This window comes from Passer domesticus, chromosome 10 (genome assembly GCF_036417665.1).
Source record: "Passer domesticus isolate bPasDom1 chromosome 10, bPasDom1.hap1, whole genome shotgun sequence".
Lineage (NCBI taxonomy): Eukaryota > Metazoa > Chordata > Aves > Passeriformes > Passeridae > Passer > Passer domesticus.
The window spans coordinates 33,184,345-33,210,022 of NC_087483.1; the positions used below are offsets into that span (position 1 = coordinate 33,184,345).

Below are 25,678 nucleotides of genomic sequence, written 5' to 3' on the forward strand. Positions count from 1 at the left end.
AAAAGCCTGGAAAGCATTACTTTCCCACCAACAAACCTTCTCATCAGGACAGACAGAACTGCCTTTCTGAACAGCCACAACAGAATAATTTTTACTTTTTCTCCCTTACAGAAATTGTAAACACATCATGGAGTTACTTCTCCACTCCCATAAACTTCTCTCGGTTTATTTCCCATGCATGTCATGGTGCAGTCCCTTTATGAGCAGTGCAGAATAACAGCATAAGCCTCACTCCACATCTCAGAAAATTCTGCTTCCATGTGAGTATTTTTGTGGCTTATAAATTCATGTGCATGTCTCTTACAAACAATAGGGCTCGAAATGCAAAGATGATTTATGAGAATTCCATTTTCAAACAGCTATGTTTTAGTGGAATGTTTCAATAAATGTAACACATTTTAGAAAAACAAATCATTCATTATTCATGTATGCAAGTAAAAAAAAAAAAAGTCTTTTTGCAAAGTCTGACAGTCACTGCAGAGGAGAGGGGTGTGCAGTCCAGTGCTGTCTTCCTTGTCAGCAAAGGGAAGCAGGGACCCAGCGACTGCATGCCATGCATGCAATTAGCAAAGGTCTCCTCATCAAGCAGAAATGTGCACAGGATGCTTGGGAGGTTGGGCAGGACAGGACAGAAATTAAGTTTCTGCAAATCCAGAAACACAAGTAGTGAAAAACAGCAGCCAGCCCCAAATTCTCCACTGTCTCTTGAGAAGACTGAATGTCATACAAAAGCAATCCAAGGAGAATTAAATGGTCCACCTTGGGCAGTACCAGTGTCTTGCATAACCTCTGCTATTGGGGTTTCAGCCCTATGACACCCCAAGAGTGGATTTCTGCAAACATTATACAAGCAAGGCAAGGTTTACAGAAAGAGGTAATGCCTTTTATTAAACCACAGCTGGCAAAATGAGACAGGATTTCAAGTACATAAAATATCTTCAGTGGAAGTAGAATTCATTAAACAAAGCAAAAAATTCAAGGTCAAATAGAGCTTGCAGTCAATTGCTCAGAGCTGAATCAGATGTATGTCACATAATTTTGGAAGTAGAGGTCATTGTTTCCTGCAGACCAGAATGGATGTTAATAGGAAGCTAGAGGGAGATGGTAAACTCCTTGGAATATCCTTGGGGCAGTTTATAGCCTGTGGAACACAAGGAGTAGTGAAGGAGGAGAGGGAAGGGAAGATCTGTGCAGGAACAGCAGTTCTGAGTCTGTGGGCTTTGATACCCAGTGCACCCACAGACCTTGCTGTGCCCACAGAGCAGCCCAGCAGAGCCAGACCTTTCCCCGTGTCAGGCGTGTGCCTCCCTGCAGCAGGGAACCAGCAGTCACTGAACAAAGCCAGGTACATTCATGACACAGTGGGGCACACCTTGCAAAGGTGGCTGTTCCAAGGGCTGAGGATTTGCTCAAGAAGCACGTTACTGCAAGCAGGGTGTTTGCACAATATTTGCTTTAAGGAGAGTCTGTGTGATCCTGCATGGCCTGTGGTGATATGGGCTTCATGTTAGCAGAAGTCTGAATAAATCAGCACTAGCAGATTTGTCCTTACCTGTGTCTTTACAGTTTTTAGAAAAATTGGTGTAAGTCCGTATCTCCATTGAGACTTCCCTGATTTTTTTCTCTCTTCCTCCCACAGTCTTTCAGAACTCCATATGGAAATGCCCAACTGTGAAACAAGCCCAGAGCCGCCCTGGTGCCCCATCCACGTTCCCACTGAGGCCTGTGGTGATGCTGGAGATGTGGCAGAGCACGAGGCCACCAGTGCCAGCTCCAGGCTGTGGCTGGTGGCGCTGGGGCAGAGCAGCCTCTGCACAGCACCAGCCAGGGCAGGAGGAGGGCAGCAGCACCACACACATCAGGGAGGCTCCGCTTTGCCACCTCAGGAGTTTGTGGCCAGCAGCTCTGAGGGGCAGGAGGGGAGGCTTGGCCAAGGTGAACGCGGGACGCTGCAATAGAGCATACGAGGAGTGTGCTTTGTGGTAGTATTTATTTAGGAACCGTGAGTAACTACAGCCGTAGCGGTCTCATCTTTGCAATTCTGATGGTTTAACAAACAGGGAGAACATTAGCATATTTTTATTAAGGTACAAAATACACCCCGTTGTTGCCTAAAACATTAAAAAAAAAAAAAACAAGTGAGGAAAGCTCTGTATGCTCTAAATCAGATTCAAAACCTTTCTGTATAAGGAGTTGTGGCAATACTGTGTTTAGTATAACAAGAGGTTTTTATCAATCGAAAAGAAAAGACATGCTGGCAATCTGAACTTAGCAACAAAGAGTAAAGCAGTTACAAACCATCGTGTCACCCACATTAGTTGAGCTTTGAATGTAGAAGAGCAAATCATATGAAACACATACACAACTAGGTAATATCAAACAACCTAAGGTTGGTAATGTACACACCTGTATTAAAGTACACTGACTACTTAATGGTGAGGATTTAAGGTAATGTCTTTTTTTTTTTTTTAAAGAGGTAACCTTTGAAATGCAAATGGTTGCACTTTACACACAAAAAGTGGAAAAGAAAAAGAATCACTTTTGGAATGATACATAGATATAAGACACACTGGTTTTGGATTATGCATAATCACCTTGCAGCCTCTGATATTACCTCTGAACAACAACAAAAAGAATTAAAAAGTGCCAATACTGTGAAAGGAAAGCAAAGTTACTAAGTCTGAGTGCATTAAGCATTTCTGAGAAAAAAAATGGGGTTTGGATTTTTTTTGTTTGTTTTGTTTTTCTGCGTTTTTAAAAAACGCAACAGCCTTACTTGTGCAGGTTCAAGACGAAAACAAGACAGTCAAGCTCATAAGGTAGAAATAGGTCCTATATAGGTTAAGATTCTTTGGAAATTGCTAAGAATAGAGGAGTTTGTAATCCAGGCTACTATGTTTTTGGCTACTCGAAAAATCTGTGGGAGTTTCCAGCTTATCATCAGTTGAAATCTGTTTTGCAATTGCCAAATAAATGCAAGTAAAACTTTAACTAACCTGGGATTCCATTCACAGACATGCACAGAGAAATCACTGATTGTGCAATAACCTGTTTTTTCACAGCAGCATATATATGAATCCTAAGTCTTTATCAGACTGACCAGAAACACAGAAAATATTCTCAGTCTTTGTGTTTTCAGTCTGTTTCTAAGTAGGCAGCTGCAACTGCACTGAAGTGACAGGCTCCATAAGGGAAAGATGACAAAGTGGGATCAGCTGGCTAAAAGCAGGATCAGGAGTATCTCAGGAAGCCACCTGGATGTTTAATGCTTGCCAGAAATACAAGGGCACTAACAGCTCACTGTCAGAGGCAGTGAAAATGTTTGAAGTTTGGTCTGTGAGACTCCGCTTAAAGGAAACAAGAAATGAACTGTGCCAACATACAAATTGCCATGCTGGCTGTGTCAAACCTTCCCTTAGAGAAGATGCAGCTCAGCCTATTCCTCAGGACTGGAGAGATTCACTGCATGTCTGGCCAACAATTCCTTTAAAGTAGATCTCGGGGAGCCAACTTAGCTGCGGTTTTGGCTGAGAAAAGTGATGGCAAAGAGCAATGAGCTCAGTAAATAAACTATTTTTCTTTAAGATGTTCAGAATATAACTTAGTTTCCATACATTTGATTTTAAAAGTAGTCTGGGCAACTTAGTTGATGGCTTGCTTAAAGTCAATCCAATCATGCTAGCAACTTAAAAAGCCTGCTGGTTTGAAGTAATGCCCATACATAAAGCTAACAGGTATCAACTGATCATGCTGAAATAACAACCCCCCAAAGACCTACGTTTCACACAAGGTGCTTTTGATAACTTTGTTTTCTGAGCCTTATAAGGAGAGTCTTTAAATATTTATTTTTTAGCCTTGTTTCATTCTTCCTCCTCTTCATCTTCTTCTCCTTCTCCCTCTCCTTCTTTTGCCATTGTTTCCACAAGGAGCTCTGCGGTGCACGTGGCTTCCCCAAGGCTGTTAACAGCTTTGCAGGTGTATTTGGCATCATCGTCCCCACATACTTCAGAAATAGTCAAAGAACAGTTCCCTTCCTCGTCGTAATCGATCTGGAAGTGACGGGACTCCTTGACAGGCTGATCATCCTTGAACCACATCACCTCAGGGTCGGGATAGCCTGCAAGAGCAGAGAGACAACAGTGACTGCAATAAACGAGCATTAACTCAGCACTAATTGCCTTGTGCTCCAATTCCTGTGTGGGGACGTGCCAGTGTGTTGGTAGACAAATATTTCATTGACTTCTATGGAAAATAAATGTAGATGATTTAAGGCTTTTTTACTTTACTTTACCTGAACCTATTTTTAATGAATAGCAAAAACTGCACGCGAGCTCTGCGGTACTCGCTGGATTCCTCCTTCCAGTCCCTTAGCAGTGCCTGCAGACAGTTTTTTGTGTGCTGTAGCCATCAGCCAGCAGGGAACTCCTGACAGTGCATCTGAGGCTCACGTTACACTGCAGCTTCTCCGGAGACAGTTCCCAACGCCGAGATTCAGAATTTCAAGGGTAAACTGGTTTGGGCTTACAATTTAATACCTTTCTCAGGTTGCTTTGCTGTGCTTATTCTGAATCTTCCTCCTCCTAATCCGCTCCTTAAAAGCCAGCCTGTCACACTGCACTCCCCTTTTCTGTACTTGTTAGGGTAAGTGAGGAAATCTGTGAAAAGCATTTTGATTGTGCATCTCACCAGGAGTTTCAGAGCCTTTTGTGAAGCAAATGGCTCTGGAAAGCCTCGGAGCAGCGCTGTGCAATGCCTGCTGCAGAACAATCCCTTATACAGTACTCTTGGCTGCTGTAACAAATTGAAGGTTTGTGCTCTCAGCCAAGTTCTGGACTGGGAGGGGAGGATAACTCCCAGGGGAGGATAACTCCCCACTGAGCAGAAATAAAGTGCAGGAATCCATAAGACACAGTGAACATTGCAGCAATACACGGCAAAGTTTGGAATATCAGCCGTGGTACATCCATCTGTTTTATTCCATGCAGTGCTTGTGCACGTATCCCCCACGCTGAGCATCCATCAATAATAATAATCCTTCTCCACTGTGAGATAGGAAACCCAGGCAGAGAAAGATTGGGAGAATAGAAACAAGCAGAAGGTCGATGAGGCAGTCTCTGATTTCCTCACTTGAAGATTATAAATTAACTTGTACACATGCAGGATGGTACTGACCCTACCCATTTTGTTTTCACAGCTTTTCTTTCCAAATTTCTAGTTTCCATTCACAGCTGAAATACACAAGGTTCAATCTCATTGCAGGAGAAGTGCCAGTGCTCTTGGCCTTTACACTCTTGGGCTGACCATGCTCACGCTCCTTATGTGTCTTCTCATAAACTTTTACTTTGCATATTCCAGTCTGAGGTGTCTTTCTTGAACTCATAAGTTAAAAAGCCCCAGACAACAGAACAGTATTTTCTAGATGTGACTTATGTGACCAGCACAAGAATATTATCTTTACTTAAGCATATGCAGTTAGGGACTTGTTTGGCTTTAATAAAATGTAGGTATGGCTTAAAGTTATCTTGGGGTGACCTGAAACTGGTCTGTCATTTCAGACAACTGACCTTCTACTAATTCTTGGTGTCTGGCTGGCACTCTCTAAGAGTCTCTATTGGAATTTATGCTTCTACTTTGCATCTTGCTCTTACCGTTCCCTTAAAAATCAAATGACAGTTCCCACTTGCTATTCTAAATTAGTGATTCACATGTGGACTCCTGGAGACTTCTGTTCTATGGCAAGTACAGAACAAACTCCAAATAATTTCTGTTATTGCAACACATTTGTGCTATTTGTGCTATTTCTGCAGATACTGGTAAAGTAAAATGGCACCAACTCGACAATACTACAGAAGTAAAAATTGAAAAAGTAAAACAATTACCCAGTGCAGAAAGGAAAAAAACGAAAGAAAGGGACATGCTTATTCAAAGTACCTTCAATTTTGCAGTCAAATCTAGCAGCACTTCCTTCCACAACTTCCATGTCAAGGATTTTTTTAGTAAAATATGGCTTTACGTGGGGCCTTTCTTCAGCCACTTCTTCAAGGAAAGCATCTGGAGGAGAGCAAAGAGGTAGTGAACAATTTTGCAGGGCATGTTCTCAAAAGATGTATTTTAGTTTTTAATTACCAGATGGTAATGAAAGCACCTTTTATTTCACTTAATTCTGTCATACTAATAGGACAGCGAGCACATTGGCTGCTTAGCTTTGTGCCAGTCTTTTGCAGCTGGAAAAGGATTCAGGCCATAAATAGAAAGAAATAGATGTGCAAGGCCACCATGCTACAAATCCTCAGTATTTTTCCCTTGAATTAGTTTCTTAGCAAACCTGGACTTTTGCTAGTCCGAGGGATAAGCAAGCTCCACTTGCATCAGACCCATAGTCTTTGTGGATTTGTCAAAATTGCTTGATTTTCAGTAGTGTCATACATTTGCACTGCTGAACTGTAACATCTGACTGTTGCACACCACTAATTCACATTTCATCTGGGGACAGTGGAGTAACGCAGACATTTCCTTAAATGCCCTGTCTGAGGAGCACGGCTAATGCAGGGTGTGTGCCATGGTTACAGCAAGTGTTAATACTTCATTGCTTGCTTGCTTGCCTGAGCAGGCAATACATCACTGTCATCTTTGTATAAACATGCATTCCCAAACCCAGAGAAAGTGCAGCTGACAAATCTGCCTTAATTCTTTGGCTTTAAAAAGAAAAGAGTTTGCTGCCTGTACTTGTACTGTGACATTTTCAGTAGCAGGACAATATAAGAACAGTGAATTTTTGACAGATTTCTTAAAAAAATAGGAAGATAAAAACAGAGAGAGAGAGAGCGCAGTAATATCCAATTCCATTGGTCTCTAGCAATTTGCTAAAAGTTTTAGTAGGATTTATTCAGAGACAGGTGAAAATATGGGACAGAAAAAATCCTTACCTTCATTCTCTGCTTTGTCTGCATTTATAGGGCTTGTAGGTGAGCTCCCAGAGGCCTTCCTCCCACTCATACCAGAAATCATTGCCATGGACGACAGTCTTCCTATTGCTCGGACAGCATGGCCTGTTTTCTAAGACATAACAGAAAAGGCTTCTGATCAATCCAATCCAACAGGCATGTGATTTTCTGCAACAATCGTGCTTCGGACAAATTATCTGGGATCTCTGCAAACCTCACTGGAATTGGTGGACAAACTGCTTATATATAGCTCAGTTGTTCTAGGAGAGACAGAGCAGGCTGGGCTGAATTACCAAATTTAGTTGCAGATATAAACTTCCCCTGATGAACTCATACCTAAATGAATGTCTCTGTTAGCTGTGGATAAAAAGCACTGTGCGAGAGGAGGGCCAGCAGAGAAGCCCTGTCCTGTGTAACTGGAACTGAACTCTGGTGGGGAACGCCTCTCTCCACAGCCTTCTGGGCTGGGCTGAATTTCATCCAACATGGATAACGAGCTGATATGAAATGAATGGGAAAGCATTCCCATCTGCATGATGGGAACAGACCTCTGACAGGACCCAGGATCAACCACCAGGCTACTAAAATATGCTCAAACTATGAGGGCAGTAGTACAGACACTTGTATTGCATGAGCTTCAAGAAACGAGTAGAACGTAAGAGGGAATATAAGCTAGATCTACACAAATTAGTATTTCAGGGCTACTCAAAAAGACCCAGGATTTCACACAGCAACTCCTATAGCTATCAGCATGGCACAGATGGACCTGCTACTCCAGTTCCAGCACTAGGAAAAAAGATAGGGAGACTGAATATGTTACAGAAAACCAGTCTGACTGAATGCATGGGACGCTGAGGACGTTTCAACAAGACAGAACTCTTGGCTTAGCAGAATGAAACTGCCACATACTAAGGTACTTTAGGGGAGGCCAGGCAGGCAAGTTTTACCTGAACTGTTCAGGTTTGTTAAGAGTTGCACAATCCTCCAGCTCTCAGTGGCATGGAGAGGGCAGGGAAGGGAGAGAGAACCCCAGAAGAGCAGAAAAAACTATACTTGAGCTCATGCCTTTCAGTAGCCTGGAATGGGATCATCCTGTGTAATCCATGTGCACCTTCCTACTGCCCAGCTGCAGGAACCAGACCTGCTGTTAGCATTCCCACCCTGGCCACACCAGAACTGTCCTGCATTCCCACCCTGGCCATGCTGCAGCTTTCAGCAGCAGCAGAACCCCGATATGACATGTTCCCCAGAATCATAAACATTAAAAATAAAGAGATGCATTAGGATATCTAGCCCAATTCCATGTCCTCTTCATTACCTGCCATTTTCTTCTGGCCATATATTTCTTCATCCTATCTTTGGAAAGTTTTTTGGCTTCCATGTTTTTGGTGTCTTTTTGCAGCCAGGGATGCTGAAGACATTGAGTACAATTTAAGCGACTCCTGTTTTTGTATGAAAAGACCAGTCAGTGTTGCCAATAACGAGAGAGGAACCTACCTGCTATAACATTATTTTGTGCTCTCTTTGCTAGGAGCTGATTTTTCTGTCTCCTAAATTTAGCAACAAAGATCACATGGTTTTGCTTTCCCAGCCATTCTAACTTAAAAGTCACTTTCGCAATTTATGCAGATCTTTTTGAGAGAAAACTGTGCAATTTTAAGTGTTAATAAAACATTATAAGACAAAGCAGGAAAAGCTGTATGTTTTAGGCAAGGAACACATACAGCAGAGCCACAATGGCAGTGATTCAGCTGCTTCATGCTGCCAGAACCCAGTCCCAAATCTCCCTTCCTTCACTTACAGAGATTTCCCCATCCCACCACTTAATAGCCTCCTGAACATCTCACAGAACAGAAATGTCCAAATCTCTGGCCTCACTTTGCCCAGGGTGCACATGTAAATAACCCTCTGTTCTCCATCCATCCACTTGCAAACTCATTGGAAGGAGTATGTTTCCTTTCATTGGTTCCTTCTGACACTTCTGCAAACAGGGCTTCCAATTGATTTTTTTTTTTTCTTGCCCAATTACTACATTTATAGAGAAGCTGCCTACTCAGAGGTACCACACTTAAAAGTGACACAAGGCAGAACTGCAACCCGTTCAGAGCAAGACAGAACGTGGCACGCAGGAATGTGTGCCACGCAAGAGAGGGGATCGCAGTGGCCACACAAGAGCCCCGGGTGCTTTTGTGTGCCCACACAAAAAGGGAAGAGCACAAAGAGCTGGTGACTGAAGCAAAAGCTGCACTCAGCCCCTGCACCCTGCGAGTGGAATAAAGAGCCGCACACGCGGGGCCGGGCGGGCTCGCACAGCTCCTTATAAAGTATGGCCAGAGGTGCTGCGGCCGTGGGGACATCCACGGGGGAAACACCACTGGCAGCTCCGGCTAAATGCGAACACAGAAAGTGCAGCAAGGAAATCCAGGTTTACTTCATGTCTTTCTTCAGCAGATTGCTGATAAAGTCCTTGGCATCGTCAGAGATTTCATCGAAAGCCTCATCATCGAAGTCCCACGTCGCTGAGGTGACATTGGCAAGGGTTTCGTTGTCGTTGTCTCCCATGAAAGGAGAAAGTCCGCTGACCCTGGGGACAGAACAGACACAGACACAGAACAAACCGCGTCAATCTGCAAATTACCGAGGAGAGAGTTAAAATCGCCTGTGACATCTCCCATGCTCTGCAGTTCTTTACAAATAAAGCTTGCTTTAAAAACTAAATTAAATTTAAAAGGACTCAAAACTAACTACAGATAGTCTTATGGGAAGGAAACTGTAATTTTGCCAGCAAAACTGAAATGCACATTTTTCTAGTTTCCTTCTCTTTTCCCAAGACATTTTTCAGGAGAATTAGAATTAGGGGAAATTGGAGCAAAGTAGTTTGTTAAATGACTTGGCTAGTTCGGCATAACTAATACTGGATTTTTCACACCAAATTCGGTGGAATATTTTTTTCCCCCCTGACATTTCCTCAGAATCACAGAATTGTTAGGGTTGGAAACGACTTCTGGAGCTCATCCACTTTCAGGGTAATTTTGCTGCCTTTACTGTCAAACCAAGGGGGTTTTTGTACATTTTATTTCATTTATTCCTGCAGAAAGAGCCCAAGAAAAAAGATGCATAATGAAATCATGAAATCCACAAGGCTATTTTGTAAACAAACCCTCCCTGACTTATACAGACAGTTAAAGCAATGCTGCATCACTGCAGGCTGTGCAGTTATGCAGATGCATGCACAAGTAATTTGGTCTTTATGTTCTCCATCAGTCACGATGATGTGTGAAATGGAAATAATGCTCTCCTATAACCTAAGTTGAGCTTCCAAGGCTTTTTATACAATATAACTGATAAATTGCTAGTGAAAGGCAATTACAGAATATGATGGTGTCATTTTTGCAGTCTCTTTCTCCAGTCGAGCATTATCCTTTATTACACTGTGCATCTGGATATTTTTGATGCCTGTATATATCACACTTCAGTAAAAACTTAGAGGTGAAAGGTTGCTTATTCCCTAGAACTACAAGTTATTCACTTTTCCAGGTCCTCCTGGCATGCAATTTACAGAATAACCTATTCTTCATGAATTTTTACAGACTATTTGATTTCTCTGTACAATTGTGTTAACCAGTACTACTACATTCCTTTAAATATAGAAAAATAACTGTAACTATTAGGGTTTTGAAAACACTACATGGAAATAATACTATATGAATATCATGGTGAATATCACAAAACAGACTGGTTAAAAAAAAGATTGAGGTCAAATAAATTGAGCTATTAGATTAATAATATTAGAATGATCTTCTTCAAAGTTATTTTGCTTCTTTTTAGGCTCTTATTACATTCAAAATCTGATTTGTTCCTAAGCATTTTATTTTATAAGCAAAGCAGAAACACACACTCTTTGAAGTCTCACACAGAGCAGACACTAAATCTTTTACCATTTCTGGAAGTTGTGTGCAGTACAGCAGACTCTAGAATCTTATGTGTGTACTTCAGAAACTTCTTAGTAATAATACATGAGCTGAAGATAAAAGGTTTGTTTATTCTCAGGCAGAACAAGGTAAATCAGAACAGAATGTATTTGCTGTCTTACTTTGCATTAGAAGTGGTGCACTTGAATGCAGCAGTGAATCCTGAATGTAAATGTGTAAAGTGGCACAAACCCATTTATGAAGCTATAACAGGACAAGTTACCAAAAGCTGAAAGATGAACACACCAGAAATGCCTCCACAAAGCCTTTTTACAGGACTGTTCCCCGTGTTTGATGCTTGCTTTACAGGACAGCACTGCGGAGCTGGCACAGCTGCGGGCAGCGCGGGCTCTGCTCTGCCTGCACCCCTGCAGCCCTCACGGCCAGGTACAGCCAGGAGGCACAGGAATTTCTGTGCTGGAGCCACAAAGCATTCCTGCAGGGGCTTAAACCCACCTCCTCTCCAACATCTGAACATTTGCTGCTCAGTTATGACAATGTCAGTTCCCCATCACGTTTTAGCAAGTGAAAAAATCTCGTGCAGAGCGCAGTTCTGATTGCAGGTTCCACATACTGACTGCTGCTTTGTCTCGTTTTTACCTTGTGGTAAGAACAAGTCTCAGCCAAGCCAGCAGCTCATACAGTGACAGGTCTGTGTAGTATTCCTTTAGCTCACTGTCAAAAGAGGGGACGTGCATTTTCTCTTCATCCAGTTAAGCTTCCAGTTGAGCTCCGTGCCCACACTTGGGCAGCTGGAGCAATAACAATTGCATTTCCCTTCAATACTTGATCGAAGTATGTCAGAGGTGACCTCTGCACAGAATTACCACAAATAGTGCTGTGCAGCTCTTGCACTACATTGGACAAGATTTTGGCCTATTTCCAGAGGTTAAAGTTGCAGTACTGAGAGATCATATGCATACTAAAAAACCTGCTTTAGGTACAGGGACGTTGCTTCATGTGGAAACACCACTGTTACGTGGTGCTGTAAAAGAGGCACCACTTGTGCTGCAGAGCTTTTGAAAGGTGAGGAAAAATTAAAGGATGAGTAGGTTAGAGAAGGAAAAAATTCTTTCGTTGTTGTTTTTGGTTTTTTGTTTTTGTGTGTATTTGTTTTTGTTTTTGTTTTTGTTTTTTAATTTTAGAATTGCACAACAGAATGACCTGACAAAATTTTGTGGTAGGATTGCTCTGTCCCGTGCATTTGCTAAATTACCAGGTGGATCTCAGTTAAGCCTCCACTCACTTTGTAATTTCTGAACACCAGTGTAACAGTGCCCATTCAAACATTTCAATGAACCTATTTTTGTATTTCTGAATGTGCTGTTGCAGATTTACAAAGCTAAAATAATTTTCTCTCTACTACACTTTTACACTGTGAATCAGTTTCCTTGTTGTGGAAATACTTCTAAGGAGAACTAGATCCTTGTCTATAGTCAGAAAACAAAATCCAGCAACTAGTGTAGATTACAGGCAGTAATTTTTATCTCTAGCACAGATTTCACTGACCGAAGTCTTGGTTGTTCATTTCTTAATAGCCATTTAAAGTAATAATGGTCCAGCAACTCTTTTGACAGATAATGGAAACAATTTCTTTTTTGGAATGCTGAAGTGATAAAGATGAGCTACTGCTCCAGAAAATTAACTCTGAGCTTACACTGCAAAGTTGCTCTTAGACAAGCAGCAGGCTGTTTACTGAAAACATTTTTCCAGTTACTTTACCAGGCATCTTCCTGGCATGTTAAGAACCATTTGTTTAGAAAGTCTTTCACAGTTTCCACTTCTAAATAAAGAAGAAATATATTTTATCCTCTAGGAGCTCCTTAACATTTATTGGTCTGTTCTAACAAAGCTCTGAGTGCAGACTCAAAAATGCTACGATGGAAAGGGTCCAAAGTGGATGCAAATTTCATTGCCTATGTAGCAAACAACACAGCATTTCAACTGGAAATCTTTGCATTAAGACTCCCATTAAGCCAGGGAAGATGGCTTTGCTGCTTGTCTAAAGGGTCAGACTGTGAGCATTCCTCTGTAAGCAGTGCTTGCAGCTCCAACTGCCCGAGACTGCTGGCACTTCTGATAAACCTGTGCAGGACATGTCAAAATAAGCATGTGATGATGACACATGCACCCTGGAGATCATGTAGAGAATTCATTATTTTCCAAGTGAACTACAGCAAATAAATAGTCTGAGGATACTTTGTCAGGGACACACATCCATGGGACACTTCACCCACACTGGTCTTGTCTGGAAGAAGCAGACCACTGAGCCCATGTGAAGGAAGACAGCTCATTGCTGAAGCAAGGGTGTTATTGATGTGCTCCTCCTTGTTTCACATGCCCGGTGGATTAATGAGGAACCTCAGTTTGCCAGTGCCACTGAACAAATAAAACATTTTCTTTTGAGCGGTACAGTCTGGCATTAAAGCCTTCCTAACTTGGTTTAAGGAAAGAACAAGGAGTGCTCTCCCATCTTTAATATAAAGAGGTATAAATTTTTAACATGACATAGAGCCAAGTGTAAGCCTTGCTTTATCCAGGTTCCAAGCCAGCACACCCAAAAGATGAATGATACTGAAAGAGCTTTCAACCAACCCAAACTGCCAAACAAGGGAGGGGGAACAGCACAGTGGATAAAAGGGAAAGGGAATGTTTGAAGAATCAGGGTGTGTGCTGCTAGGACAGTGCTGAAGGGAAAGAGTATGCAGCAAGATCAAATGTGATATTAAAACACAGCCTAAGATAAAGTATATATAAAAAAAAATAATTGACAGAAATCCACTATGCTGAAAAGATAAACTCGGCCTGGCACTGATAAAGCAAGGAGAACCATTGGAACGCAAGCAGGGGTTTGAATCAGCCACAGACAATTCCTCCCTGAAACTACTTGGATCCTTTGGTGCCAGAAGAAAAAGGGCAACCCACATTCAATGTATGCCCATGCAGTGCTGAAAACTTAGACTGAAAATTGGTTTGAAACAAAAACTAGAAACTGTTTCAGATTACTAAATATTCAAAACAATGACTATCCAAATTGATTATCAGAAAAGAACTAGAAATAGAAAAAAACCAGGCAAATTCAGCAATGCCCTGAAAAATAAATGGAATAGAAAGAGCTGGAAAGAATTCAGGAGGTTTAACCTTCATAAGATAAAGATTATTGTAAATGCAGAAAGAAACACTGAAATAGACATAAATGGAGATGATATACACAAGCTATAATATTTGTGGCCTGTTATTTCAAAGGCAATAGATCAACTTAAGTATGTGGAACAGTACTGTGATGCAGAACAGGACAGAGTACAAGATAAAAGTGGAAGATAAAAAACATGAGGTGGAGAATACAAACGGAAATTTAAGGAAGAACAAAGACAGATGAAGAGACAGGACTGAATAAGTTATCCAGGAAGATAAAAAGGATTTAATATGTAGTTTAGAAATGTGGAAAGGGAACCCATGAACTGTAGGATGGAATTAAATCAGTCTTGCCATAAGGAAGACAGATGCAGTGTCCCAGCAGGGAGTGCAGTATCTGTACTTACATCTGCAAAGCAGAGGGCTGGGGGGAGGTTTTGCTGCAGGGTTTTGAAGGAGTGCTGTCACCCTGCTTCTTACTTAAGATTACATCCCAACCGTTTATTCCTCTGCAGAGAAGACCCTTCACTTAGCACCCCTCTGCTAAAGCCAGTTTGTATTCATTGTTGTGCAGCACATCATGGAAACACAGTCACTTTCTAGGCAGGTGTTATGTCAAGTGATGCTGTCGTGTACTCCCTGCTGTTTCCCTTGGGACAGAGGATGGGCACAGCAGTGAACAGTCTGGGGTGGAGAGGTAGAGTCCAAGTGATGACTCATGGGTCTTCCCTAACTTCTATTACTTTATTCTTACAGCAAGGAAGACAAAAGTTTATTATCACTGCTAAACATTATTGTGGCAATAGCAATGCATCAAAATAAATATTTTTCATTGTGTTTGGGTAATGCAGGTTTTCCCTCAGGATGGGATTAAGATTAAATAATCTTAAATATACCTTAGCAAACAGGTAACTTCATAACATATTTCACAGGGCATATCCAATCAGCTGAATGACTGTAACACCACCCAACCCCATCAGCTGAATGCTGTAGCATCCAAATACCCTGCTTGGCACAGAGAAACTGTGAAGCAGACTGGTCTTTGGCAAGACAGGTCGCCTTTTCCCCGCTGTTCACTTCTCTTTGTCTCGGCCGATGCCGCCGCTCCCCGGCCCTGGCTGCATCCCCCCAGTGCCAGCCCCGACTTGCGCCTCGCCGCCCGGGACGGGAGCACAGGGAAGCTCGCCAGGGGCGGTGACACAGGAGCAGGAGCGGTGACACAGGAGCAGGAGCGGTGACACAGGAGCAGGGGCGGTGACACAGGAGCAGGAGCGGTGATACAGGAGCAGGGGCGGTGATACAGGAGCAGGAGCGGTGACACAGGAGCAGGGGCAGTGATACAGGAGCAGGGGCGGTGATACAGGAGCAGGAGCGGTGACACAGGAGCAGGGGCAGTGATACAGGAGCAGGGGCGGTGATACAGGAGCAGGGGCGGTGATACAGGAGCAGGGGCAGTGATAGAAGAGCAGGAGCGGTGATACAGGAGCAGGGGCGGTGATACAGGAGCAGGAGCGGTGACACAGGAGCAGGAGCGGTGATACAGGACCAGGGGCGGTGACACAGGAGCAGGAGCGGTGACACAGGAGCAGGGGCGGTGATACAAGAGCAGGAGCGGTGATACAGGACCAGGGGCAGTGATACAAGAGCAGGAGCGGTGACACAGGAGCAGGGGCGGTGATACAGGAGCAGGGGCGGTGATACAGGAGCAGGAGCGGTGACACAGGACCAGGTGCGGTGACACAGGAGCAGGAGCGGTGACACAGGAGCAGGGGCGGTGATACAGGAGCAGGAGCGGTGATACAGGAGCAGGGGCGGTGACACAGGAGCAGGGGCGGTGATACAGGAGCAGGGGCGGTGACACAGGAGCAGGAGCGGTGACACAGGAGCAGGGGCAGTGATACAGGAGCAGGGGCGGTGACACAGGAGCAGGGGCGGTGACACAGGAGCAGGAGCGGTGACACAGGAGCAGGGGCGGTGACACAGGAGCAGGAGCGGTGATACAGGAGCAGGGGCGGTGATACAGGAGCAGGAGCGGTGACACAGGAGCAGGGGCAGTGATACAGGAGCAGGGGCGGTGATACAGGAGCAGGAGCGGTGACACAGGAGCAGGAGCGGTGATACAGGAGCAGGGGCAGTGATACAGGAGCAGGGGCGGTGATACAGGACCAGGGGCAGTGATAGAAGAGCAGGAGCGGTGATACAGGAGCAGGGGCGGTGATACAGGAGCAGGAGCGGTGACACAGGAGCAGGAGCGGTGACACAGGAGCAGGAGCGGTGATACAAGAGCAGGAGCGGTGATACAGGACCAGGGGCAGTGATACAAGAGCAGGAGCGGTGACACAGGAGCAGGGGCGGTGATACAGGAGCAGGAGCGGTGATACAGGAGCAGGGGCGGTGATACAGGAGCAGGGGCGGTGATACAGGAGCAGGAGCGGTGATACAGGAGCAGGAGCGGTGATACAGGAGCAGGGGCGGTGACACAGGAGCAGGGGCGGTGACACAGGAGCAGGGGCGGTGACACAGGAGGAGGATCGGTGACACAGGAGCAGGATCGGTGACACAGGAGCAGGAGCGGTGACACAGGAGCAGGAGCGGTGATACAGGAGCAGGAGCGGTGACACAGGAGCAGGGGCGGTGACACAGGAGCAGGAGCGGTGACACAGGAGCAGGGGCGGTGACACAGGAGCAGGGGCGGTGATACAGGAGCAGGGGCAGTGATACAGGAGCAGGGGCGGTGACACAGGAGCAGGGGCGGTGACACAGGAGCAGGGGCGGTGACACAGGAGCAGGGGAGGTGACACAGGAGCAGGGGCGGTGACACAGGAGCAGGAGCGGTGACACAGGACCAGGGGCGGTGGCACAGGAGCAGGAGCGGTGATACAGGAGCAGGGGCGGTGGCACAGGAGCAGGAGCGGTGACACAGGAGCAGGGGCGGTGACACAGGAGCAGGGGCGGTGATACAGGACCAGGGGCAGTGATACAAGAGCAGGGGCGGTGACACAGGAGCAGGGGCGGTGACACAGGAGCAGGGGCGGCCCCGAAGGACGGGCGGGCTGCAGGCGGCGCTGCCGCACCGGGCGAGCCCCGCCGCGGGGCCGGCGAGCACCGCCCGCTGCCTGGGTGGGCTGCCCGACTGCAGCTACGGAGCCTTCCACAGCAGCCTTGGGGGTCTAGAAAGAAGTGCTTGGGAGTGAATGGAAACTAGAAGTCCTGTAAATAAAGTGGCAGAGCGAAGTGACCTTGAAGCGCGGAGCACACTTCGCATCTGAAATTGGAGATAAGAGAAATATTCCGAGTCTTTGCTGGGAGCGGGAGGGAGTTGATGTGGTAGCTTTTGCATAGGCCAAGTAAGGAAATTGTGTTGCTTGGTTTGGGGATGAGAAGAGCATGAACAAGTGCAGGCTCATGAGAAAAGCAGGAGTACAGAAAAGCTGAGTAAAGGCAAGGCAAACAACTGTGCATTGCTAGGTCAAGGAGCGGGATAGCCGCTCTTTAATAAAGGAAGAAAGGCATTGAGAGGAGTCTTTTAAGAGAACCAATGCAAAGCTGATCTGCCACTGACTTACTACTGAAGCAGGAATAAGGGAGAAGGAGCCCTGCTCCAAACTAAGCTTCTCTTTTCTCTTTTTTATAGGGCATCAAATATGTAAAATCACTGCTGGAAGAAAACCACTTGATGATCTAGGCATGGAGACACTATTTCCATATATACATTTCCCTATATTCACTGATATTTACAAACATGCTGTATCAAATAATATATAAATACCAAATCTAATACTCAAATATGTAACCAAGAGCTACAGCCAACCATCCACTAAAGTGTTTCCATGAGCTTAATCCATGCTGCTTATAAAATATATTTATACAGTGGCTTGTGTTGGTAATAAATTAAAACACACTGTGAACAGATATGGCAATGCTGGGATACTTTAGTGGGTCCCACAAGTCCCCAGAATTCCACAAAAGTTTTTTCTCATGGAATAAAATAATGGAAATTAATTGTTATTAGCACATGCTCAAATATTTCTCTTAGCATCTGGAAAGGAAAAATAGTTCAAAGTTAATAATAAAACAGTCACATTGTCCTTTAAAATGAGATGAAGTATTGCTGGTTTATGATGTAAGAGGTACAGCTCCAAATACAGCTTGAATTTCCAGAACTGCCAGTTCTGCAGTTTACCAATTGCACCCTTCAGAGAACAGCAAAGTTTTATTAAACATGCTGGAGCTGCTAATTACAACAAAAAAGGCCTGAAAACTTGAGAAGTTGATAAAAATTTTGTATGTTCAGAAACTGTCAGGATTTGTGAATTTAAGAATAGAAAAGTACTCACAAAATGTAGCAGATAACTCCTATACTCCACATATCTGTTTCATATCCAATAGGTTCATAGTTTATAACTTCGGGAGCCACAAACTCAGGTGTCCCAAAGAGAACTTTCAGAGAGCCTGCATTTTCTGTGAAGTATGAAAGAGAAAAAAACCATTAACTGCTGTGTGGAGATTTTTAAAAAACAGTTATTGCCCAGTAACAGGAAAACCAGATTTGTCCTAATCTTTGTGATTTTGTTGAAGATCTGTATCAGAAGAAATAAATGATGCCTGAATTGCTGTTTCCTTAGCTGATACATGTCTAGCAATAAGGAATTCTTTATTAAGCATCATGAAGCACACACAGCACTGTATAAGGCACAAAAGAAGGTTCCTATTGCAAGGAACTTCCACAAGACCAGATCTGTGAAAAAGGAGAGTACTTAATTCAGATTTGTATGTCCTGAAGTTAAAAAGTGTTCGAGCCTCCATCCCTTTAGCAGTTGCACAAGAGAACTGCAGTACTCCAGTGTCAGAAAGAAATTACAGTTTTCACAAATTATTGAACATTTATCAAAGCTTGGTGCTCTGCATGTTGTGGTAAAAAGAACCAGTCATGCTAAAATTTTAACAATAGTAAATAACTATTTCAATCCAACACATTTTCTTCTAGTGTAAACAGGAAAGAAAATCAATAGTGGGTTGCATGCCTCTTAAATTTGAAGTGAGGCCAGCAGTGAAACAAAAGAAGGAGCACATGATGTGCACCAGTCAGATATTTACCTCACAGGTAAAACTGGACTTGGGCATCCTGTCAAAACCAGGCTGCCTACAAGAAAACCTGTGGTGAAGGGGAAGCACAAATCACCATCTGTCAGTCACCAGCTGCTCCAAACTCCTCTTCAGCTGGCCTGTAGCACAGGTATTCTAGATTTGCTCTGCTTAAACCCTCCGTGGATACTTTTAACATGATCTACAGTGAAGCTACTGCTTCCAATGGGAACTGAAAGAATGAGGTCATGAAACACATGAACTGGCTTGTCATTCTTCTTGTGTTGACCCATCAGTACTGCCCTGCTGGAAAATACAGTGATGGAGGTAAGGGAAAAACCTGTTCATAACCAAGTGCTGCCAGATTATGTTGCCAGTGTGCAAGTGAGTGATGTGTCTACCCTCTAACAGTGTGAAACACAGAGTCATTAAGCTGGAAATTCTTAGGTAAATCTCAGTGGGCTCATTTTTATCAGTGCTTGTTCTAAATCTGATGGGAAGAAGAAAAGAAAAAGCAAGGTCAGGAAGAAAGAAAAATAAGGAAAAGTTTAGGTACTGGTGGAAGAAAAACCTCCAACCCACATCCCAGTAATATAATTGTATTGTAAAAATATAAAAATATCAGAATATAAGTTGTGTCTGACTTGGAACAGGCTTGGATTTAGGTTGAGAAATCCGTGTGCAGTCTGCACGTCTGCCTGAACCACCAGGGTATGCCTTAAGTGAGATTCACTGCATTAGGTTTATCTTTTGTGCAAGAGCAGCAGCCAGATTAGGCACAGTAGAATGTCCTAGTGAGGAACCATTGCTCTCCCAAAGAGATTACCATCTAAACAAAACAGATACGGATGGGAAGGCAAACAGATGTAACACATTCCAGTCCTGCTCCTGTTAAGGTTACCAGGAGTACAGGGATTTGCAGCTCTGCAATCAAGAGAAAAGCTAACAAATCCTCAAACAACAGCAAATCAAAGTTTTGGGGAGTCTACAAAAGAATTAACCTGTCCACAAACTGAATCTGAATAGAATATTTTTATTTACCAGAACTTAATTTACCAAGTTTTGCAACATAAATACTGATCCCAGTACAGACTCCACTCCCAAATTTAGCTCCATTGAAAGCTCTTAAGGCATTTCATGAATGTAATCAAACACCTGACCAAGTGCTCTTTAGAGATACCCAAATCCCCAGTTTACCAAATGAAATCTGAAACATCTATGGGGTTAATGACTTGCCTAATGATTGAACACTGTGCTTCAGGCAATTGGAGCACAACCACAACAATTCACTTGCAGTTGTGCCAGTTTCCCATTTTAAATGCTGTGACACCCTTTTTTGCTCTATTCAGGTATGCTTAGAGTAAATTATTTGCAGAAACCTCATTTTCACATGTTTTCCCTGTTCCCACCATTTTTAGAGACAGGAACAGAGAGAAGGATGCCTGGAGCAGCTTTAGGAAATTACCCAGATCCTTCCATTCAAATCGACCAGCATCAAGACCCTCCTGCTCTCTGACTATCCTTTAAAAAGCACATTCAAAAAGTATTCCACAATATCCCTACAGTCACATAACCAGAGTTTTCTTACTCCAAAATGTATGATACTTTTTCTAACATGGCATCTAAAAAAACAGCCTGAAAGAAGGGCAATGTGTTCTCCACAGTGGCAATGAGGAGTGAGAGATCACCTTCCTTTTTGAAATGCCAACAGGAAGCCTAAAATCCCATTTTGCCACCTGCCTTCATTTTAAAGTCAACACTTACATTTTTTTCAAACTGTCCTTAAAAGAAATTACTGAAATTTATCACAATGCACCTATTTTCTAAAAGCTTCATCACGATCATCTAAATCTCAGGCTCATATTTTCATATCTAAGTTTGGAGGCTTTTCTGTGCACTGTGTAAACTACCATGAGCAGCTGTGTATGCAAAAGGCTGATGTATAAAATGTGCTGCCCACAGGTCAGAGAAATGTGGGGTTTTTTTGAAAACATGGCATTTGAGTGCAAACATACAGTGTGAAACTGACCCAGCATTTTCTGTGTATAAAAGAAAAAAGAAAGGAAAAGAGTAAGACCCTTTTCATGCAGTAATATGTCAAGTCTTTACCCAGTTAGTTTACAAGCTTAGTACACAAGCAAAATCTGTGTTTGGATATCCCTTAGTTCAGACAGAAAGCTGACAAGCTAGCTGGAAACTGTTGCTGACACTGTATATAATCAACTGATTAAAAAATGTATCTTTACAGTACTCAAAAACCATTCTCTTTCTTCTCAAGAAGTTTATCTTAAACAATTTTCTACATGTGTTCCTCAGCACACCAAAAAAGGTCAGGAAAATATCCCACTGCAGCTTTGGTATTTCCTGACAGTGCAAGGGAGCTAATTAGCTGCAGGAGATGACTGCAGAAGGAGCTGATCCTAATATCTTTAAAGCTGATCAAAACACTGAATATTTAGAGGCTGTAGTTTGCATTAGTTACAAGAAGTTAAATCTCAGAAGTTGAAGTACAGAATCAGCCACTGCTCCCTGCAGCAATCCCTTGGCTGAGCAGTTTCTGCTCAGTCAGGGTCAGGTCTGTAGGATGAGGGCTCCAATCCCACATCTATCAATGTCAAAGTGAATTTGACAGCCAATATCAAAGTCACAAAGCTTGAAGGAACACAAGGAGGAGGAATGTGCCCTCCGTGCACCACGTAAGAGAACTGGCAAGAAGCAGGCATTAGTGAAGTGTTTTTAGCTATTTTTGTAAGTAAATGAAACAGTAAAAGTTGCTTTCTGCTCTTGGAACTGAAATGTTACAATTGTTTTTTGCAATTAAAACAGTGCTTATGCTTGCTGAGCATGGAATGGAAAGGACCTTTCTCTTGCTAGGGAATTCCACCCACGGTGGAGTTACCCAGAATGGCAGGCTGATGAATAGCAAATACCTACAATGGAACCTGGCAAGAATTAGCAGCATATTAAGCCAAATGAATGCACAGTGCTGTAAAATCAGAATCAGCATTAATGCCCACAGCTGTCATCCTTCTACACTGAGAGAAGTTATCTGGAGTTTAGAGATTTCCTACCTATGGCATGACTGGAGCAGCTCACAAGCTGCTGTCAGCCATGCCTGCACTGTGATGCCACAAGATTACCAGAAAAGTGGGAAAGCTGGTGCATGTGGACAGGCTGCTGAAAATAGGATCTTCTGTTTGCTAAATGTGGGTTTAACCATGGTCTGAAGTTATAAAGGTAGCTGAAGAAGTTTCTATAAAAAGGCCATTCCATGTTTACTTTATATCTCTTGTTGATGAAATCCACTCAGTGCAGCAGTAAATGTACAGTTTTCAGGCTGACAGCTGGAACACCATGGGCTGAAATCTTTCCCACACCTCTCACACAAAAATACCAGCACTGGAACTTGGTTAACAGTTCATCTGTTTCCTGAATAAGAACTAAATCAGTTCATGTTCCCAGAACACTACTGGCTCTATATTGGTGAAGGAACAGAAATGGCTTGATCTCCTTTTTTAATAAATAATATAAACATCTGAGTATCCACGTGACCAAGACTTATTTAATACACTTCTGGAGCAGAACATCATCTAAAAGTCTTCCACACAGACTTCTTTTCCCTTATTCATTCAACAAAGCATTCCCAGTTTGTTTCAGTAAAATTATATTCTTGGGAATGCAGTAGTCTGTTACTTAAGTATCAAAAGAAGTAGGATGAGCTACATTTAGGCAGATAACAAAAGATAGGTGGTAGTATTTCACCTGTACTCTCTCAAAAATCATTATTTACTTTTAAATAAGTATTACATTTTTTAAAATTAATTCTTTTTCAAAGAGGGAAGGCAAAAGATTTCAAGCAAAAATCCAGCAGTGGACCCCGTTATATAGAAAGTAGGAATTCATATTAGTTGTCCCAATCAATTAATGTCAGGACAGCCACAAATCTCAGCTCTCCCAGTGCAACAGGTTCATAAACTATTTTTCTTCCTTCTAATTCCTGGAATGATTTTTATTTCTTTTGAGAAAATACAAAATGAAAAAAGATCAGTGTGGGATGTTGGTATTGTTTAACACTGAAAATACAACTGAAGGGCTTCTTTTTAGAGCTGAACAATATGAGAACAAGAACCTTCAAAGGTCTTTGGCTTTCAAGCTGCAGATCATGTTGGAAACTTAGACCAAAATGAATGATGGAAAGCAGCTAAAAAGCAGTGTAGGAAGAGGAAGGGCTTGTCAAGTGAATTTCCCCTTGTTGCATTTTTAAGTAGTGCTATTACACAGCTCTTTATAGAATTCCTCTTATGTTTAACATGTATGACAATATCCTGCTGTTTAAGATAAGAAATGATAAAAATGACAGGAAAATGTAAAATTACTGTAATTATCTGAAAGGCTTCTAGTGCATCGCCTTAATTTCTGCTGTTAAAAAAGTTTCAAGGATTTGTAGTATTCATGAAGTATTTAGTTAGAGAGTTAGTGCTTTATGGTACCAAATGTAAATATTTTTTAATATTAGTATTGCTGTGTATTTTAGGTGGAATCTACAGGGATATCTTGCTGTGGAAAAAGGTAAATTCTGTATATCTCACTGCAAACTCCTCTTGAAGATGAGGTGCCCTACTCTCATTCTTGAATGTCTTCTTTTTATCTTTTTTATTTTTTCCTAAAACCAGAAATATTTATAGGAAACATTTACTCTCTATATAATAGGTAGCATGAATTATTGCTTGTCCTGCCCTTTCCTCCATGATACCGAAATAGGCAGAGAATTCCTTACCTAATCTTCTTGCAAGACCAAAGTCAATGAGTTTGATGCTGGTACCAGTCTTGTTGACACACATAATATTTTCTGGCTTCAGATCCAAGTGGACAATACCCTGCTTATGAATGTATTGAACTCCTTCTGAAATCTGCTTCATGTATTTAATGCATTCTCTCTCTGTCAGTTCAAAGTCTTCATCAATGATCCGTTCAAAGAGTTCTCCTCCAGAAACCCTATGAAAGACAGAATAAAAAGAGATTTCTGTAACACACTCATTTGGAGAATAATCAGGCTGTCTTTTTACAGCAATACAGAGAGTTTAAGCTTTCAGCAGTCACTTCAGGATGCAAACTTGTTTTAAAATGCCATTTTCCATAGACACAAGGGTCACGTGGGAAGAATCCCCTCTTTGTGTGGTATAAATCAATAGATGTTTTCTGTTCTGAATCTGTGTTGCAGGTGAGGAAGGTGAAACACCAGTGTTGTTATTCCAGGCAGGGGGGGTTTACATCCTGCCTCTAGGACTGTGTCACCTGCAGCTGACACTGGAGTGTGTGCTCAGTGACTGCCACCCTGCAGACAGGTGCTCCCCTGAGCACACACTTCCCACTTCTCCCTTCCCTCCTATGATCCAGCAATGCACAAGTACAGATAACGTGATTTAGAAATAAAACTAAAATACATGGAATGGCTCCCAGGGAAAGAGGATAAAGCTGCAAGCAGATGAGCAAAAATTCAGGAAGAAGAGAGACTGAGAGTGACTAAGGCTGAAGGAGGAAGAATTCCGATGGTATGGTTAACTGGAATGCAAAGCTCAAAGGGTAAATTACTGACCCAAGTGAGCTGAGAGGGAATTTCCTCCTCAGCTATGACAGGAGAAGGATATAACCCACAACACTGTGTTGGTATTTTTAGCTGAGCCCTGATCACACTCCTTGTAGGTCAATTCCATTTTAATGCTAATTTAGGATGTGAAATAATTGTTCTTTCCAGGGTAGCATCTCCTGGATTGAACTTTTCATGCAACTGAAGTGGGACATTTTTAACCTAGATTTAATAAAGCATAATTTAAATTGTGGCTTATTGGGTTTGGTAGGTTTTTTCATTCAGTTTTGTTTAAGTTTGGGTTTTGTTTTGTTTCTTTGGGATTTTTTGTTGATTTTATTTTTTTTTTAATTTTGATTAATCACTCAACTGGTTTATCTGCTTGCATCCAAAGATGGGAAATACTTTTTTCTTACACTGCGGGTGAATGACCCATAAAGAAAGGAGCACATAGTGAAGAGCAGCTTTGCTTTTAAAAATTAAACACACTGTGGTCTTTATATGGTTTAATATTTTCAGCGTTCATGGTTATTGCCAAATGCAATTGCACGTTGCAGTTACAGAAGGAAAACATGCAACTGAAAGGCGGCCTTGCCGTGTTTGCAGGTTGCCAATGCATGATTATATCCCTCATGAACCAAACTGAATTTGAAACATCTGAAGTTCTGGAAGCATTTCTTGATTTGGCTATAAAATTTCAGAAAATATGTCATTAGAAATGCTATTGTGGTTTCCTATGAATATGAAAATAGTAAAAAGAGCATGTGCTTGACAAACTGAGAGGTTATGTTGGATTAGAGCACATTTGTATCATAAAGCAATAGTATTGCCAGACCTGTTGAATAAACATGCAGGGGATCTAGTGCGTTGTTGCTTTGCTAAGACATTAACCAGTATGGATGTTTAGGAAAACATCTGCAGGCAAAATGTTTATATGTGGAGTACTCTGCAACTAA

At 42.6% G+C, this 25,678-nt stretch overlaps 1 protein-coding gene and 1 long non-coding RNA gene across 13 annotated transcripts in view; one reads left to right on the plus strand and one right to left on the minus strand.

Moving 5' to 3' along the window:
* LOC135309128 (uncharacterized) overlaps positions 1-3,032 on the plus strand; it is a 30,565-nt gene extending 27,533 nt beyond the window's left edge. For all 3 annotated transcript variants that reach the window (XR_010369448.1, XR_010369447.1, XR_010369449.1), the window contains 2 exons: positions 112-260; positions 1,640-3,032. This is a non-coding gene — a long non-coding RNA (uncharacterized LOC135309128). The remainder of the gene's footprint in view (positions 1-111; positions 261-1,639) is intronic.
* The window catches only part of MYLK (myosin light chain kinase), a 196,917-nt gene continuing 173,212 nt past the window's right edge, over positions 1,974-25,678 (minus strand). For 9 of the 10 annotated variants that reach the window (XM_064435022.1, XM_064435026.1, XM_064435024.1 and 6 more), the window contains 7 exons: positions 23,913-24,130; positions 18,388-18,511; positions 9,376-9,528; positions 8,263-8,386; positions 6,927-7,056; positions 5,932-6,051; positions 1,974-4,117 (listed from right to left, as the gene is read on the minus strand). In XM_064435022.1, coding sequence (XP_064291092.1) covers positions 3,861-4,117; positions 5,932-6,051; positions 6,927-7,056; positions 8,263-8,386; positions 9,376-9,528; positions 18,388-18,511; positions 23,913-24,130 — 1,126 coding nt within the window. In that variant the 3' untranslated portion in view covers positions 1,974-3,860. Of the gene's footprint in view, positions 4,118-5,931; positions 6,052-6,926; positions 7,057-7,280; positions 7,412-8,262; positions 8,387-9,375; positions 9,529-18,387; positions 18,512-23,912; positions 24,131-25,678 lie in introns of those variants that run through there. The other variant, XM_064435032.1, reaches the window with a different exon arrangement.